This window comes from Stigmatopora argus, chromosome 10 (assembly GCF_051989625.1).
Source record: "Stigmatopora argus isolate UIUO_Sarg chromosome 10, RoL_Sarg_1.0, whole genome shotgun sequence".
Taxonomy (NCBI): domain Eukaryota; kingdom Metazoa; phylum Chordata; class Actinopteri; order Syngnathiformes; family Syngnathidae; genus Stigmatopora; species Stigmatopora argus.
In genome coordinates, this window is record NC_135396.1 from 12,629,368 (window position 1) to 12,647,020 (window position 17,653).

A 17,653-nucleotide genomic window follows, 5' to 3' on the forward strand; every position below is an offset into this window, starting at 1 on the left:
AATTTCTTAATATTTAGATTTCTCTCTTGGAGAATTACACTGAACTATATGACGTTTTTTTGTGACGTATGAACGTACAAGTAGCAACCTTGCGTAATGCGGAAATGAGTACTAACCTAATAGTAAAGCCGAATACCCTAAAAATCACATATTTTACCAGAAACATACGAATAAATCAAGTTGGATTTTAAGGTAAATGACTGATCTCGCTTTTAAATTGTAAACTACAATGACGAATTCTTTGTCAGTGTAAATATAGGAAAACGGACGCCGTTTCAATAAAGGATCGTATTACTGTTTTGCGACATTCGACTGCTGAACTTCCGCATTTGACTTAAGAAACGTATTATTTAATAGAAATAGGTAATTGATCTCCTCACTACAATTAGTTACATTGCCTGCTTGTTTTTTCACTTATTTTTTGGCTTAGGAGCAAACCAAAAATGTAGCAGTCAGCTAAACTCGTTGGTAGATGCTACAGCCTATTTGTTTACTCCTAAACGTAGAGTTTTAAAATGTATCTTTTTTCCCGAATAGTGTATGATTATGTATGTAATTGTTTTGGAGTCTGCTTACCAATACGTTTGCTGTTATGTTGAACAACTCCAGTACTGGGCAGCTTATACAAATATTGATGTTTGGCTTGTTTTTCTTGTTTTATATTCATTGCATTAGCCTACACGCGCTTTGAAACTTAAATAGAGCAGTAAAATGTACTCATCACGTATATCCGGATTGCTATTGACAAGGACTTTGTCTTTTTGCACATATCCAGCTTGGTGATCAGATGAGGAGGGCCTGCAGAGTTTTCCCTTGTTGTCATCCTTTGTTGTGATGGCAAGGCTCCATCTGACCATATTCCTTATTTTCCTCCTCGTTCTGTCCTATTTTTCTTTTTTACTTTTGACCTATCTTCCTTTTGCTACGCCGTCATTTCCTTATCCCCATTTACATTCACCATCCTCATGCAGTCCAGGTCAGTCATGGGCTATCCGGCTCCATGCTGACCCATATCATGCTCATCAACAGAACTCTGAGGGACTAGACGTAATTGCCAACCAGGTACTGTACTTTATCCACAAAATATAATGTCAAGGTGTCTGTGTTGCTGTACTATGACATCTGCTACATATTCATAGTGTTACAAATATTTCAAGGAGTTGATGTTACAAGTCAGTTCACTGTTGTACATGGAAAGCAGTGCAGACTATGACATTTGTAAATAATTTTTATCACTCACATTTAAACATTGAGGAACTTAATTTTTGGGGATCAGTTATATTGTCTAAGTATGAATGACATAGGGGGATATTATCGTTCCAGGTTTTGGAGTGAAGGGAATAATACATCTCTTCCGTGAGCTCAAATTATGTTAATTTCATTTTTTTTACATAATTCTTCACTATTACACACGTGTTTGTGTTGAATTTTTTACAAATTTCCGACCAATCTAAAATGTTAGCAGGCGTCTTTATTGGATGAGTATTAGATGTATTCTTCTTTCCCAACCACTCATCATTGCCTTGCCACCGACATAAGTCATGTAGGAAAAATCTAAATCAAAATGTGCTGGTTGTCAAATGCCAATTAATGAAATAGAGTTACAAAAGTAACAGGTTCCACAAACTAACTTCCTCTTCAGTCGCTGCACCCACACAGATATCTAGTCAGCTGGCAGTCGTGATATGTTAACAGTTAGTGAGCAGATAGCAGAGGATAGACAATTATAGGTAGACAGAAATTGAGGGTCCTGGGTTCAAATCCTGGTCACGTCCCCCTGTGTGGAGTTTGCATGTCCTGCATGGGTTTCCTCCGGGTACTCCGGTTTCCTCCCACATTCCAAAAACATGCAATGTAGGATGATTGGACACTCTAAATTGCCCCTAGGTGTGGGTGTGAGTGTGCATGGTTGTCCTTTGTCTCCTTGTGCCCTGCGATCGGCTGGCCACCGATTCAGGGTGTCCCCGCCTCTGGCCCGGAGACAGCTAGGATTGGCTCCAGCACCCACCGCAACCCTAATGAGATTAAAGCGGTTCACAAAATAAAATGAGATGAGAACTGTCACACATAAAAATTCACATGTTCAAGGGGCTTTTAAGGGGTATGGCAAAAGCTCAATAGTATTTGTACTTATATTTTCTTTCACCATTTCAGGTAGCAGAGCAGGCTGGGCTGCGCAACCAGGGCCGGATTGGGCAGTTACAAGGCCACTACTTGCTCTGTTCTTCTCAACCAGATGCTAATATTTGGAGGAATGATATCCATCCTGGGGATGTGCTAGCAAGCCACCCAAATGTTCTTTGGTACTCCCAAGAGAGGGTGCTAAGCCGCTCTAAAAGATCGATGGCTTTCAATGACCCTCGATATCCTAAACAGTGGCACCTGGTAAGATTATATATCACAGTATTTTATTTGCTGACACCATATTCTTTTTAAGTAATGCAGCAATAAACTATAGAAAGTTACAGTTTAAATGCTCATATCCCAAAGTAAAACAAGTTTGAAATGGCCTGGATTCACGTTAAGCCTTGGTATTTTACAGCCATTTACTTCAAACAATACTTTCACCTGATTGATTTTCTTCAATTAATACATTGACCCTGTTGATTTAAATCTGTTTCTTTTTTCATCCTATGCTCACTTTGAAGCACAATGATGTAAACAAGGGCATGGATATCAATGTGACCGGTGTATGGGAGCGCAACATTACTGGCAAAGGAGTCACCGTGGTGGTGGTTGATGATGGAGTACAACACACACATGAAGACCTAAAACCCAACTATGTGAGTCACCGTAAATTCATTCTAATACAACTAATCCAGGGGTTGCAGATTTAATTCTGATATTCGCAATACAGCGGAACTGTCTCCGATGTCCACGCAATGTTGCGGATGGGTGTCAACCTCATGACATCCAGAGCCTTTAGAAACTCTGGCCAGATCTGATTTGTCCCTTGATCTTGACCAGTGAGGAGTCCATTAACCACCTCAGTGACTTCAATCATAAAGACAGGAAGTCCCACCTACGACTCCACTATTCCTGGGATGGCATGTCAGTGGAGTTGATTAGGTCTTTGAAGTATTTGGGCCACTGGCTCAACATACCCAGTCAGCGTGTGCGGTCGATTGGTCGCCGGTCTTTTTGGCGCCGGTCTTTTGGTCGCCGTCCTTTGGTCGCTGGTCTTTTGGTCGCGGTCTTTTGGTCGCCCGGATCCAAACAACGGGTGACCAAAAGACTGGCGACAAAACAAGGTAAAACAACACGGTCTACGCATCAATAAAAGCCAACAATGGCCCTGAGCAGTTTCACTGAGCCGACGTGTGAGTGTATAAGAGTTTGTATGTACATGAGTTGTCCCCTTAGAAGGGACGTCAGTCAGGGTCTTAACAAGTTCTCCAACAAAAAACAATAAAATTACGGGAAATTTTGAGCTTTTCTTTAGCCTAATAATTAATAGGCCATTAAGTATGACTAAATAATAATTCACAGTTTGTATTTAGGGAATTTGAGCAACGATTGAAATGGTAATTATCAATAACCTTCCGGGCGACCAAAAGACCGAGTACCCCCAGTCAGGGCCCCATGCCCACTCTACACAGTTTTAGTGGTCCACTCTTTCCCCTCTTTTTATTTTTTAACAGTGTTTCTAAATGTTTGTTACACACAGTGGATAATCATAGAGATCAATCTTCAAATAAATAAAAGAACAAATGAAAATAATCATTTCACTTGGCTTTTACTTATGCCTTTTACCCTACAATTTATTTTGTATTGAAGAGTCCAGCAGGCAGCTATGATCTGAACTCCAATGACCCAGACCCTATGCCCCACCCAAACATGCATAGTGACAACCACCACGGGACGCGATGTGCCGGCGAGATTGCTGCTGTTCCAAATAACAACATTTGTGCTGTGGGTGTTGCGTATGGCAGTAAGGTGGCAGGTACATTTCAGAAATGTCATTGCCGATAAATACTTTTTTTACTTTGTTGACTGAGCTATTGATTGAAACAAATTTCTTCATACACAGGTATAAGAGTCCTGGACGGCCCACTGACAGATAGCCTGGAGGCCATAGCCTTCAACAAACACTACCAAGTCAATGACATTTACAGCTGCAGGTAACACGCGTGTCACTGTCAGCATTTTGTCTCCTTAGTATGGCAAACCTGATTGTTTTTTTTTAATTAAACAATGACCAATAGAACTTAATGTTCAATTTAAATGCGTCAAATAAAAATTGAATTTGCACTACATCATGAAAAATCAATCAATGATTAGTGATATATTGTGATCAATTTCATAACAATATTATTTACCAGACCTGCTTGTCTCAGTCTTGTCGTGCAAGAATTATGATGTGGTTGTTTTTATAAAGCATGATGAAAAATAATCACCCTAGATGTTAGCGGTCCGCTGTAGAGATCGTTGTTCCTGAAAGCAATAATTAATACATTTTTCAGTGCATTGTACAGTAAAAATGATGTCAATTGGCTTTTCACTAGTTGGGGTCCTGATGATGATGGACACACTGTGGATGGACCGCATCCCTTGGGCAAGGTGAGAATTTTCCAATTTTTTTATAAAATTACTTTTAATCTTGCTATATTTTACTGCAGCCTATATAATTACACACTACTGTTTACTTATTATGATGATTATTATTATTTATTAACTTAAATTATCACTGGCTGCTCCTGGCAGTGATATACAAACCAGAGATACTTGATTAAACAAAAGGTTTTACGAATGTAACATTTTCACCTTGAAATGTTTTATTAAATTTATGCAAAATTATCCAAAGTATATCTAAGTTTGGTCTGGACAGCCGTCCTGAACGTGGTTGTGACCAGACTTTTCAGGTTCCACCGTGACAAAAGTTATGTAGGTGAATGTGGGATGGCTAAGCATTTTCAGAGTGTGCAGTCTTGTTTTTCTCCAATAGAGAGCAGTGCTTCTCAACATTGTATATCCTGTTTTTTTTTCCAAGGTCAGTTAAGTTGATGAATAATTTTCTCTTTTCTTTGGAGGCTGCACTTCAACATGGAGTCATTGCTGGAAGACGTGGTTTTGGAAGCATCTTTGTAGTTGCCAGTGGCAATGGAGGTCAATATAATGACAATTGCAACTATGATGGTTATGCAAACTCCATATACACCATCACTATTGGTATAGTGTTTTTTAAGTATGACCTTAGAAAATGTGTAATCATATTGTTTTACACGTCTATAACTAATTGATGTATTGTACATTTTTTTAATCAAGGAGCTGTTGACGAAATTGGCAGGATGCCCTATTATGCGGAAGAGTGTGCATCTATGTTGGCAGTCACTTTCAGCAGCGGGGGAAACAGGCTCAGGAGTATAGTAGGTCTTACTTGATAATACAAAATGCATGCACAAAATAAATGCTTGTTTAACATAATTAGGTGTGAAAGGCACTTTTTATAGGATATATGTCAACACCCTATTGAGTTCAATCAAGGTGAGGGTGTTTATTTAGATCAAGGGTGTCAGACTCGGGTTGGTTCGCGGGCCGCTTTAACATCAACTTAATTTCACGTGGGCCGGACCATTTTAGATATAATATTTAGATTTTTTTAGATAAATGGATTAAAAGAACTGGATTAAAATCCCTGAATATTCAGTTTTTTTAGATCTAAAACAATGTTTATTTTAGCTTTTTTATATATTTTTAGATTTTACAAAATGATTTTTGAACTAAAAACAGAAAAAAATGATTAAAAAAATACAATTATTGATTTAAAAGGGGGAAAATCAGGAAATTTAATATACATCGATACTCTTCATTTTAATTTGATCCTAAAACAGAAAGTCGGCACTCATGATTTACCTTCCCGGACCACACAAAATGATGCGGCGGGCCAGATTTGGCCCCCGGGCCGCCACTTTGACACAGGTGATTTAGATTGTCCCTATCATTCATCTTCTATGCCACTTACCCTGACAAAGGTTGCGCTTGTGCTGGAGCCTGTCCCAGCTCACTATTGGCAATAGGCACGGATTCAGCCTTAATGGATTGTCAGCCAATCGCAGGGCACAATGAGACAAACAATCATTCATGCACACTCTCACACTTAGGGCGTAGCCCGGGATTAGTGCCTTGATATCAGGACTTTGAGGGGGACGTGCTAACCACTCTTCCACTGTGGCGCTTTAGCTTGTTCCTTTCGCTTGAAAAAAAAGGTAATTTTGGTATTAATCACTCAGCCACATCATAGCTGCCCATTTGTATTTCTGGTGTTTGTCATTTGTCACTATGGAAACAGTTTTGGACAAGGAATGTTGTTGCCTGGGGAGAATGAGATTCAAAAAAAGTCAAAATTGCCTCTCTCGAGAGGAGTGTAAGCCACAAATTGACGTCAATGGACACATAGGCCAAGTGTTTATCTCTTACAGCCTATTACCTACAGTATCTTTCAATAGAATGTAACAATAGTGTTGTGTACTATCGGGTCGCCATTTAAAAGATAAACAACTACACAAAACAGTAATTAGCACTTTAGAATATTCTTGAACAGCTGTTCGGAACACTATTTACTCCGTATATAAACACGGGGTGCTGAGAATTCCTCCATCTATCATCATGTTGTTAAATGCACACTAAGGAAAAAGAAGGTGCATGCTCTAGAGAGCAAGTGTAATATAACAGCCCCATTTCTTTAGTATTTCTACTGTCCCAATGTATTGACAGCAATGAAAAATTTGGTGAAAAAGTCCACCTCCTGCTATTACAGTTTTCATTTTTCACATATGAGGTCAGTGCTCTACAGTGAGACCCCTCCCAATCGCTGTTGTGGTTAACCAGAGGACGTTTTATGGAGCTTAGATGCTCTTATATCCGAACACACATATTCTTAAACATGGTGGAAAATAGTATGCAATACATTAGATAATATATTATCATGTGTAAGATTTAGTATTTCTTTTACAGCCGTAATACGGGGAAAGCAATCGTGTCCATTTTGCAATATATAGTGATCGATGGAATTATCATGATATAAATCTTATACATTGGTAAATATATTTTCCCATCTGCAAAACAGTCTTAAAATCCACTTTTTATGTCATTTCACTGGACAAGCATTCAACATGTCTTGTTGGTCATCTCAAAGCGACTACATATATTTTTGTACTTTCTACTACATATTGTGAGAGCTATCTTGGGTTTCTGTTTACTCGCTGAGCCATAAATATCCATTCACAGTCTACAGCACATGTGTCAAAGTGGCGGCCCGGGGGCCAAATCTGGTTCGCCGCATCATTTTGTGTGGCCCGGGAAAGTAAATCATGAGTGCCGACTTTCTGTTTTAGGATCAAATTAAAATGAAGAGTATAGCTGTATATTAAATTTCCTGATTTTCCCCCTTTTAAATCAATAATTATAATTTTTTAATCCATTTTTTCTGTGTTTTTAGTTCAAAAATAATTTTGTAAAATCTAAAAATATATGTTAAAAAAGCTAAAATAAACATTGTTTTAGATCTATAAAAACTGAATATTCAGGGATTTTAATTCACTTCTTTTAATCCATTTATAAAAAGTATCTAAGTTTATCTAAAATGGTCTGGCCCACATGAAATCGAGTTGATGTTAACCCGGCCCGCGAACCAACCCGAGTCTGACACCCCTGGTCTACAGGTTTCTCAACCATTTTGTTGAATAGCTGTTTTTCCAAGAAACAAACCTAATGACTAAATTAGAGATGCTCATTTTACTAATAAAATATGCTCTGCTATCAACATCGGTGTCGATGTCTAAACTTTTCAAACAGTTGTTCTCCACTGATGGTGACATACAATCAAAACATTTGTACCGGAAGGGCTTGCAGCAAATGATCATGTTTTAATACCATTGACGGCAATAGTTGTCCAATTTATTTGAACTCGACGGGGGCTGGTAGTGATCATTCACAGTCACTACCAGTTGAAATGGATTGGACAGCCATCCTTGTCAATAGCATCCGATGAGTCAAGAGTCTTTTTTTAGTATCACTATTTTAGTACCACTCCATCAGTTGCCCATCTTTAATTTTTGCGATGCCATATCTTTTTGCCAAAGCAACAACCGAATCTGAATATTGTAACAGAACCATTTAATATCCAAAGATCCGTCAAAAATGCAATTAATGGCATCGTTCTTAGGTCTTGAAGTCAGAGCTAATAGTTTGGGTGGTCTGTTAAACAGATGGTATATTAGGGATACTTCTTTGAAATTCTGTTTGGTCACAGAGCAGATCTATTACCACCTATTCGCTGTTTATACCTTACAAGGATTTTCATTGCGCGTATACAGCATCAACCCATCTGTGTGTGTAGGTAACGTCGGACTGGTCCATGCAGCAGGGGACAGGCTGCACAGAAGGCCATACTGGCACGTCTGCTGCCGCCCCCTTGGCAGCCGGAATGGTGGCCCTCATGCTGCAGGTCCGACCCTGCCTCACCTGGAGGGACGTGCAACACATCATCACCTTCACTGCCACCAAGGTAAAATTTCCTGTACATCGTGCCGCTCTTTGCAGTATCATTGTTCGTGAATGGCAATTTCTACTTTGGAACAAAATGAGTAACCATGATTTTTTTGTAACAGTGTGATAACAGTTCTGACTGGAGGGAAAACGGGGCAGGTTTCCACCACAGCCATCAACATGGTTTCGGTCTCCTCAATGCATGGAAACTTGTTAATGCTGCTAAGGTATACTATAAGCATAGTGTTTTCAAACTACGTGGGTTTTTTGGGGGGAATGCTCAAGAAAATGTTTATTTTTGTTCTGTTATGATTTCAGGTCTGGGAGCCAGTACCATTTCTTGTGTCCTATCAGAGCTCAGTGACGGCGGAGAAAGTGTCCATTCCTTCATATCCAAAGAAGCTGGTTCGCACCTGGGAAGGTACATTCATACACAGTTGCTTTACTACTTCCTCTACTCGCCATTCAATAGTTAACCACTACACTGCATCATGTGGCCACCTCCCTCTATTCCCCATGTCTGAGTTGTCCACCATATTTGGTAATGTTCTGCTGTTTGTGAGCTGAGGCGTCGACATTACATAGTGAGCCACATGTTTCCTTGTTGCTTCCCCACCCCTCTCTCTCTCTATCTATCTCTCTCTCATTTCTTACTTGTGGGCATTTTGAGGTCCGAAACTACTCTATGTATTTCATTTTTCTACCCGTGTGTTTTAGCTTCCCTTCAATTATTGTGTGTATTTTTATATATTGAACTTGTGGTTATCTACTTGTAGCAGATATTTTTAATGTCCCTCATCTCTTCACCTCCATTTCATCCATCTGTACAGTGCTTACAGTCTCACATTTATAGGCTTTTAGTTTTCAGGCCCACTGCCAGATGGATTGCGAAGTCAGTATTAAGTATCATATATTAGACAGTTACTACATCGTTGCTTAAACCTCTACTCCCTTGTTCTTATAAAACTTTCTCAAATTGAATCAGTGGAAAATATGACAATATTAATGTCAGCAATGTCATTTTCTCATTCTGTTTATTACACCCTTGAATTTGTTTACATTTTCCAAGATGCCGAGCTTCCAGAGAATCTCTATCTATTGACAAGGATTCTATACTTCTGTTTATACTTTCCATCAAGTTCAGCTAATGTTCTTCTCAGGTCCCAGGGTGTTTACAACCTTACATGGTCAGAGAGCCAATTGACTCATTATTTGTCCTCACCCAGGAAGTACTTAGACCAGGGGTCTCAAACTTGCGGCCCGCGGGCCAACTGCGGCCCTCGGGACGATAATTTGCGGCCCCCGTCTTAATATGAAAGATCGATTTTTTTTTTTTTTTTTTTTTTTTTTTTTTTTTTTTTTTTTTTTTTTTTTTTTACCCCTTTCCCCATGATGGCGCCGTTTAAGTGGCAGCCAGTGGCAGTAGCTCTGTCCACTCATGTTTTTCTTGTTTTACAGCATGTTTTACATGAAAAATTAGAGGGAACATTGACATGCACCTGCTTGTGGCAGGTGTGATACTGGTGTGCCGATAGCGAGCAATGATGATGTCGTGACCGGATGATTCGCCTAAAGACGTTTCGCCGACGGACGTTTGACAGACGGACAGGTCGTACTAGTATTTGTTAGTTTAATGATTAAATACAAATACTAGTATTTGTATTTAATCATTAAACGCTGTTTTCAGCTGGATTTGACCGAATTTGAGAGCATTTTGAGCCGTTTGGCGAATGGACGTCTATAGACGTTTTTTTGCCTCCATCGCGATATCATCCAGTATTTGTATTTAATCATTAAATGCTGTTTTAGGATGGATTTGACCCGATTGCTGTCATTTTACGGCTCGGTTCTGCTACATCTGCCTGCCCAAGAGTGCTTATTCCCGGACTGCCATTGATGGTAGACGAACATTGATTTTTACTATAATTTGGACAACACCGGCGGCGGGCCGGATTAAAAATCCTAACGGGCCGTATATGGCCCGCGGGCCGAGGTTGAAAAACTTGTACACACACGATCCGGCGGGGCGAGCGTTTGAATCCCGTTTCGGCGAAACCTCCGTTCGGCCGAATGAACGTTCGGTGGAACGTCCATTCGGCGACCTGCCCGTCTGTCAAACGTCCGTCGGCGAAACGTCTTTAGGCGAATCATCCGAGTACCGATGATGTCGCTCACACTGGTACTCAGTGCGCTCAGGGAGGTTGTCTTTCTGCTCAGACCAACAAAAAATTAGAGGGAACTTTGGTTCGGAGCTGAATGAACCAATCACGGTGAGGTATACGGCTCTGGAGGGCGGGACATCGGCCGGGCTGTCCAGTGCCTCGCTCACTCACTCATTCATTCCTCCAATCAGCTGGGCGGAGGAGAAGCCGTGAGGCCGATCACTCCGCTCGGCGCGCACACTCCTCCGCTGCTCTCAGCATAGAACTGAATGAGGCGCTATGATCCGTGATCCAGCCTGTGTCAGTGTCTGTAGCCATCTCCGCGATTGAAACGGAGAGCGAAAGTGCACATGCGCCACAAACCCGCGCGACTGAATGTGAAAGATCAACCCGAGACTCATTCCAAGTGGAAAAACATATTACAGAGCCCCAGAGAGGTCTCTTTCAAAGCCTGCCGTGAAGAGAAACGTCGGTGATGAGCACAGACAGTTTCAAGAAAAGTGGGGAGTGCAATATTTCTTTGTTGAACACAGGGGCACCCCGACGTGTCTCATTTACACTGAAAAAGTTGCGGTGCACAAGGAATACAATTTGAAACGTAATTGTACTACGAGACATGCTGAGGAGTACGAAAAATACCAGGGAGATGAGAGAGCCAACCAGGTTGCCAGTCTTAAAACACGTCTTCTGAGGCAACAGGATCTCTTCAAGAAGGCTACCAAAGACAGTAATGCAGCAGTCAAAGCTAGCTACGCCGTTTGTGAGTTGATTGATCCTGTGCTAAGTGATCCCAAATGGCTCATGGACTTGGCTTTTCTTGTTGATATCACACATGAGCTTAATGTACTGAACAAGAAGCTACAAGGCCAGGGGCAACTTGTCAGTGCTGCCTATGACAACGTGAGAGCATTCTGCACTAAACTTGTGTTATGGAAAGCCCAGCTCTCTCAGACAAACCTTTGCCATTTCCCAGCATGCAAGGCTCTCGTGGATGCAGGCACACCATTCAGTGGTGAGAAGTATGTTGAGGCCATTTCGAAGCTACAGGAGGAATTTGATCACAGATTTGCAGACTTCAAGACACACAAAGCCACATTTCAAATTTTTGCGGACCCCTTCTCCTTTGATGTGCAAGATGCCCCTCCTGAGCTTCAAATGGAGCTCATTGACCTGCAGTGCAACTCTGCACTCAAAGCCAAGTTCAGGGAGGTGAGTGGAGAAGCAGACAAGCTTGGGCAATTTTTGAGAGAGTTGACCCCCAGCGTCCCTGAACTTTCCCGAAGGTTCAAGCGGACCATGTGCCTTTTTGGGAGCACATACTTGTGTGAGAAGCTCTTCTCCACCTTGAACTTCAATAAGTCCAAGTACAGGTCCAGACTTACTGATGAGCATCTTCAAGCTCTACTGAGGGTCTCCACTGCTTCCTCCCTCAAGCCAAATGTGACTGTGTGAGAAGAAGCGCTGCCAGGTCTCTAGCAGCAAGGAGTAGGCAAGAGAAGCCGTGTTCAGAATATTTCATGTTCAATGTTCCATTCAAGTTCAGAAAGTTAAAGGTTAAAGAGCTGTTAATACAGACATTTGAAACGGAATAAAAATAATTCATTTTCTCTACTTAGCCAGCCAGTGTATATCTACTGTATGCTCATTAGTATTATTTGGTTTTGTATTACTGATTGATTTATTTTTTATTCATCTCTAAGTTAATTTATTTAATTCATTATTTTTTGTTAAAAAATAAAGATATTTGATAACGTTGGAATGTTTTATCAGTGCTTTTCTTGTGGAAATCCTGATGCGGCCCAGTCTCACCCAGACTCGGCCTCTAGCGGCCCCCAGGTAAATTGAGTTCGAGACCCCTGACTTAGACCATCTTCATCCAGTATCTCTCTGAGTAGTTGGTGACATGTGATCCAGACTGTGACTAATAACTGATCCAAAGGCAGTGTGTGTAAAATGTGAATCTGAAAAGAATGGCATCATTCACAGTGCTTTTCAGCATAAAATGTCATCACATTGTGTTTTGTAAACTTAAGGTTTATGGTTGAAGGTAGGATTTAGATTGCTTGTGTTGTTATTGACTGCTATTTTTTTGAACACAATTTGTTGAGTGATGAATTCTTGCGATACATCAGTCACAATCACATCCATTTTCCATGTAGAAAAGTAATAGATAAATAAGAAAGATAAGTTTGTCATTTGGAATTCTCTATTTAGAATTAGTTGCTTGAAAAGCTTGCAAAGAGTAGTAAGAACTCTGTTTGCTTCACCCTAGTCACTGCAGATGACCTGGAACTGTCTGGGATGGAGACCCTGGAGCATGTGGCTGTTACAGTGACAATAAACCACCCTTGTCGTGGAAACCTGGAGATTGTGTTGGTCTGTCCCAGCGGGATTCCCTCAGTCATTGGGGCACGACGAGCTATTGACAGGTGGCACTCCCTTAGAACATTTTGAATGTGTGAGTAGAGCATCCAAACCATGCCAGTAATGCCAAAAATGAATGCACTACTCCATCTTTTACCCAGAGACTCGGCTGGATACCAGGACTGGACCTTCTCCACTGTGCGTTGCTGGGGGGAGAAGGCTCAAGGCCAGTACCATCTCAAGATATCTGACCATAGTAAGTTTTGGCTGTTCTCGTCACACACATTTGGAATTGCGCACATTTTTGTTGCTCTGTGTAATAAGCTTCTTCCCACAATGACGCTTCCCTGTGCTCATTTAGAGGAGCCTTCGTCTGCACAATGTGCCAGTGTGGGGGAGTTAAAGCTGTGGACGTTGACGCTGTATGGATCTTCTATGACCTTCAGGGAGGTCAAGGAAAGACAAACGTATGATCTTGGCATTCTTCATCACATACCGTATTTTCACGACTATAAGGCGCACCGCATTATAAGGCGCACCCTAAATGAATGACACTTTTTTCCATATACAAAGCACACTGGATTATAAGGCGCCCTGTCTATTTTGGAGAAAATTTAAGACTTAAGTGCGCCTTATAGTCGTGAAAGTACGGTATACTAATTATAATTTATTTATATTTTAACAAAACTTTTTTATGAGTGTTTTTTGCTAAATGTTCAAACCTTAAACTTACTTGACAATGAATAAAAGACAGAAAAGAAGAACTGCAATGTAAAACACTCATAATAAATTTTATAAACTCCCCCTTGGAAAAATAACTTTCATCATTGACTTAGAGCAGTTAAAAAGGGTTTCTTGCTCATGAAAGTATTTGAAATGAAACGATAACTTTGCTCGACATTCATTGGTGTGTATACTTTAAGTAAATTAATTTGACACACCAATCTCAAGAAATGCATCTTGTTTGCAGTATATCTGTTGGGGTATTATTCATTATGATCTCACAACAGGCTCGTGGAGGATGCCATGAGTGGAAAATACCTGGACAGCAACTTCTCTTTGCCTTGCTCCCCAGGCCTTGATATTCCATCAGAAATTATCAGTCCATTCACATCGAGAAGCCTCAGGGTAAGTTGTTTTTAATTTAATGAACAAAAGTCAGTCGTATTTACTTTGTTATTGTACTTAATTGCAGGTTTTGCACTCGTCTAAATACGTATAAGGGTTTTGTGTAACATTAAGTACTAGTACAGACATGGTATAAGAGTGGTTAGCTGGTTAGCATGTTCTCCCTGTGTGGGTTTTCTCTGGTTACTCTGGTTTTCTCCTACATCGCTAAAATATGCATGCTGATGGAACACTCCAAATTGCCCATAGATATGAGTGTGTGTTTAATGTAGTTTTTAGTCTCCATGTGCCCTTCAATTGGCCTGGCAAAGTGGCAAGCAATTCTGGGTATACCCTGGCTACTGACCCTTCTGAGGATAAGCGGCTTGGATAACGACTGAATGAATTTAGTAGCAGGAAAATGAATGAATGAATGGATTTATGTTTGAGTACATGCTAGAAAGCTAAGCCAAGCAGGATTTGAACTTGGCTTTCTTCAATGGAAATATATATTTTTACGTGAGCTGGACAGTCTGGCCAAGTAAGCTGTTGACAACATTTTCTTTCGAAGGCAAATGAATACGCCACTTAACTTTTCCATGAAGCACAACTCTACTTTTTAAGTTCTGCTTACTCAGAAATGAAATTTCTCCCCCAAAATTTGATGGTTTAAGACCAAACAACTACTTTGATCAAGTTAACAACATTAACTTGAAAAGATGAGCTACGATTACTCAATATAACAAGTTTGTGACAATACAGTGGTACCTCGTCATACGACCGTTCGTCATACGGAATGCTCGTCTTACGGGGGAAATTTCGATCGAATAATTCGCCCGTGATGCGGTCAAAGTTTCGTGATGCGACCAAGCCAGGTTGCCATGGCATTTTTTTTGGCATATCTTTCGTGTATAACAATATTTACGAGCACCGGATGAGCTATTCAGACCAGGAAACGCACAACGCGCATGCGCGGTGAAAAGAGGGCTTTCTGGGTAATGAAGTATACTCGTGCTCGCAAAAGTATCCCCGGTAGCAACTCTATCATAGGCGCCGTTCGATGGGACGCGAACACAGATGCTACAAGCTAAAAGGAGCCGCTAGCCAGCGCCCCTGTAGCTCCCATGAGAAATCCGACTCGGATCGCTGCCGCCTGTGCGACGAGGAAACAGAGTCGTCTGAACACTTATGGCTCAGCTGTCCGGCCTTAATGACCGAACGCTACCATCGCGGCTTGGGCAACTCCCTGGATGAACTTATCCGTGTTCCAGTGGCAGCCCTAGCGCTGCTGAGGGTAATCCTCAGGCGCCTGAGGTGAAAAAGAAGAAGAAGAAGAAGATGAGCAGCGGGGCGATCGCTGATAAGACTGCTTGCTGCTCGTTGGCAAGTGGTCGTGCGTTCTCCGATTGTGAGGACATTTGTGTGCATCATTTTCGGAATATTTTGAAGGGAATAGTACGACAGCAAACAGCCCATCGATAGCGAACGTGAGGGTGGAGTGTTTGTTCTGTTTACGAGTGCGTTGTGTGGAGGAAAAAAAAAAACGAAGCCCCTCTCCCCTCGGCGAAATCCGGCCAATTTTAGTTAGATTAAACACTTTATTTCTATTAAACCACTCGTTATTTATTACTTTGTCAATATATGGCGAATTATAAGAAATAAAACATTTTTTTTCAATCCAATATCCTGTTTCTGGTGTTTTTTTCAGAGAGTTGGAACGAATTAAATTGTTTCCCATTCATTTCAATGGGAAACTTTACCTCGAGTTACGAGTAACTTGTCATACGAGCTCAGTCCCGGAACGGATTAAGCTCGTATCTCGAGGTACCACTGTAACTTGAAAATTTGAGTCGAGTTAACTTCAAATATTAACTTGGCACAACAAAAGTTTTATATTTTAACAAAATAGGGTTGCAGTGGATTAAAAATGTAGACCGTGTCAAACAAACTCTTTTACTTCACTCATCTTACCTGATGGAACAATCATATTATTGGCATTATTACTCTTGTGACCTAATCTGGACTGAATTGCTTCATGCTGTAGTTTTATTCTCATCTTATTTTCAAAACCGCTTCATCCTCACTAGGGTTGCAGGGGGTGCTGGAGCCTATCCCAGCTGAATTCGGGCCAGAGCTGAGGAACACCCTGAATTGGTGGCCAGCCAATCGCAGGGCACAAGGAGACAAACCCATTCACACACACACACACACACACACACACACACACACACACACACACACTCATACCTAGGGGCAATTTAGAGTGTTCAATCAGCATACCATGCATATCTTTGTAATGTGGGAAGTAAACCGGGGTACCCGGAGAAAACCCACGCAGCAGTAAACTCCACACAGGTGGACCGAGCTGGATTTGAACCCAGTTCCCCCACTGTGAGGCCGACACGCTGACCACTCAGCTGCCGGGCTGCCCTGTAGTTTTATTGATATTTATTGTATCTGGTAACTGACATCTTTTTTTCTTACAGTTTCTGCTCCTGCTTGGTTGCTTTGCATTTTTCTGGTCTCTCTACTACTTACTTGAAGTCACCTTATCCCACATGGATATCAAAGGCTTCAAATGCCTGTCTTGGCGGAAAAGAGATCACAGAGTGAAGAAGGCCCGTCGGGCGAGAGGAGTAGAGGAGGCATTGGATGAAGAGGATGAAGGGCATGAAGAACAAGAATCTGGGCTGGAGCTGCATACAGTGCTGGACTCTGAAGCCAGCGTCCTATTTATCAACAGAGAGAATACATAACAGAGAGTCTGAAATAAGGACCAAAGTGCTCTTTGGATGTCTCAGGCTTCCACTCCCAGCGTTCTCCATTCAGGTCACTGCAATTTGTCTTATTATGTGGTGTTTATTGGTCAAGAGGTAAATTATGAATTGAATTGAGGTTCACTGTTGAGCGTACTGTTCAAATGATAGGAGTTCAATTAGCTTTTTTCTTAGCAAAACAGTTTGTTGAAGAAGACTTGGCTACTGTTTGTGAGGAATGTAATGTAAGCACTTTATGAAGGTGTGAATCTGCCATGTGTGTGTGTGTGCGCGTGTGTGGTGGGGGTCAACTAGGTCTTCCTCTTACGTGGCTTGACTTGACAATTGAATTATGATGTGCACATATTTCAGGAATACAATTCATTTGGAAAGAGGATACTTTTGAAATTATTAGCGAAGAAGCCTACCTGTGGTTTATCAGCCAACTACTGAAAAAATACTTGACATGGTTTCATCAGATTTCGAGTATATAACTATATTTTTATGGAAGTGTTACTAATAATATGCCTTATTTACTGTACAGAATATGAGCTGCCTATTAAACAGTGTTTAATGTTTTATACTAAAAGTTTTACCGTGAGGAGTTCTCTTTCTACTGCTGTATAGTTAAAGAGAGAAGTTGCAAGTTATGTTCTGCTGTGCAAGTCATTGGAAACATTGATCACAATATTAAAAAATATTTTCTTGTGGTTATTGTGTGGTGTTCTTTACAGTCATTCAAAGATGTGGGATTATTAGGAAAAAAGAGTTTTCTTT

General features: G+C 40.9%; 1 protein-coding gene across 1 annotated transcript; it reads left to right on the plus strand.

Annotated features, from left to right (window-relative positions):
* Positions 1-66: 66 nt before the first annotated feature.
* On the plus strand, positions 67-17,590 carry pcsk7 (proprotein convertase subtilisin/kexin type 7). Its single transcript, XM_077611732.1, has 17 exons — positions 67-192; positions 776-1,062; positions 2,155-2,385; positions 2,649-2,783; positions 3,778-3,943; positions 4,031-4,121; positions 4,506-4,560; positions 5,031-5,169; positions 5,266-5,366; positions 8,339-8,506; positions 8,610-8,714; positions 8,806-8,908; positions 12,922-13,078; positions 13,175-13,269; positions 13,375-13,480; positions 14,024-14,141; positions 16,607-17,590. Exons 2-17 carry the CDS (start codon positions 835-837, stop codon positions 16,874-16,876), a joined length of 2,268 nt encoding a protein of 755 aa, XP_077467858.1. The 5' UTR covers positions 67-192; positions 776-834; the 3' UTR covers positions 16,877-17,590.
* The last annotated feature ends 63 nt before the right edge of the window (positions 17,591-17,653 follow it).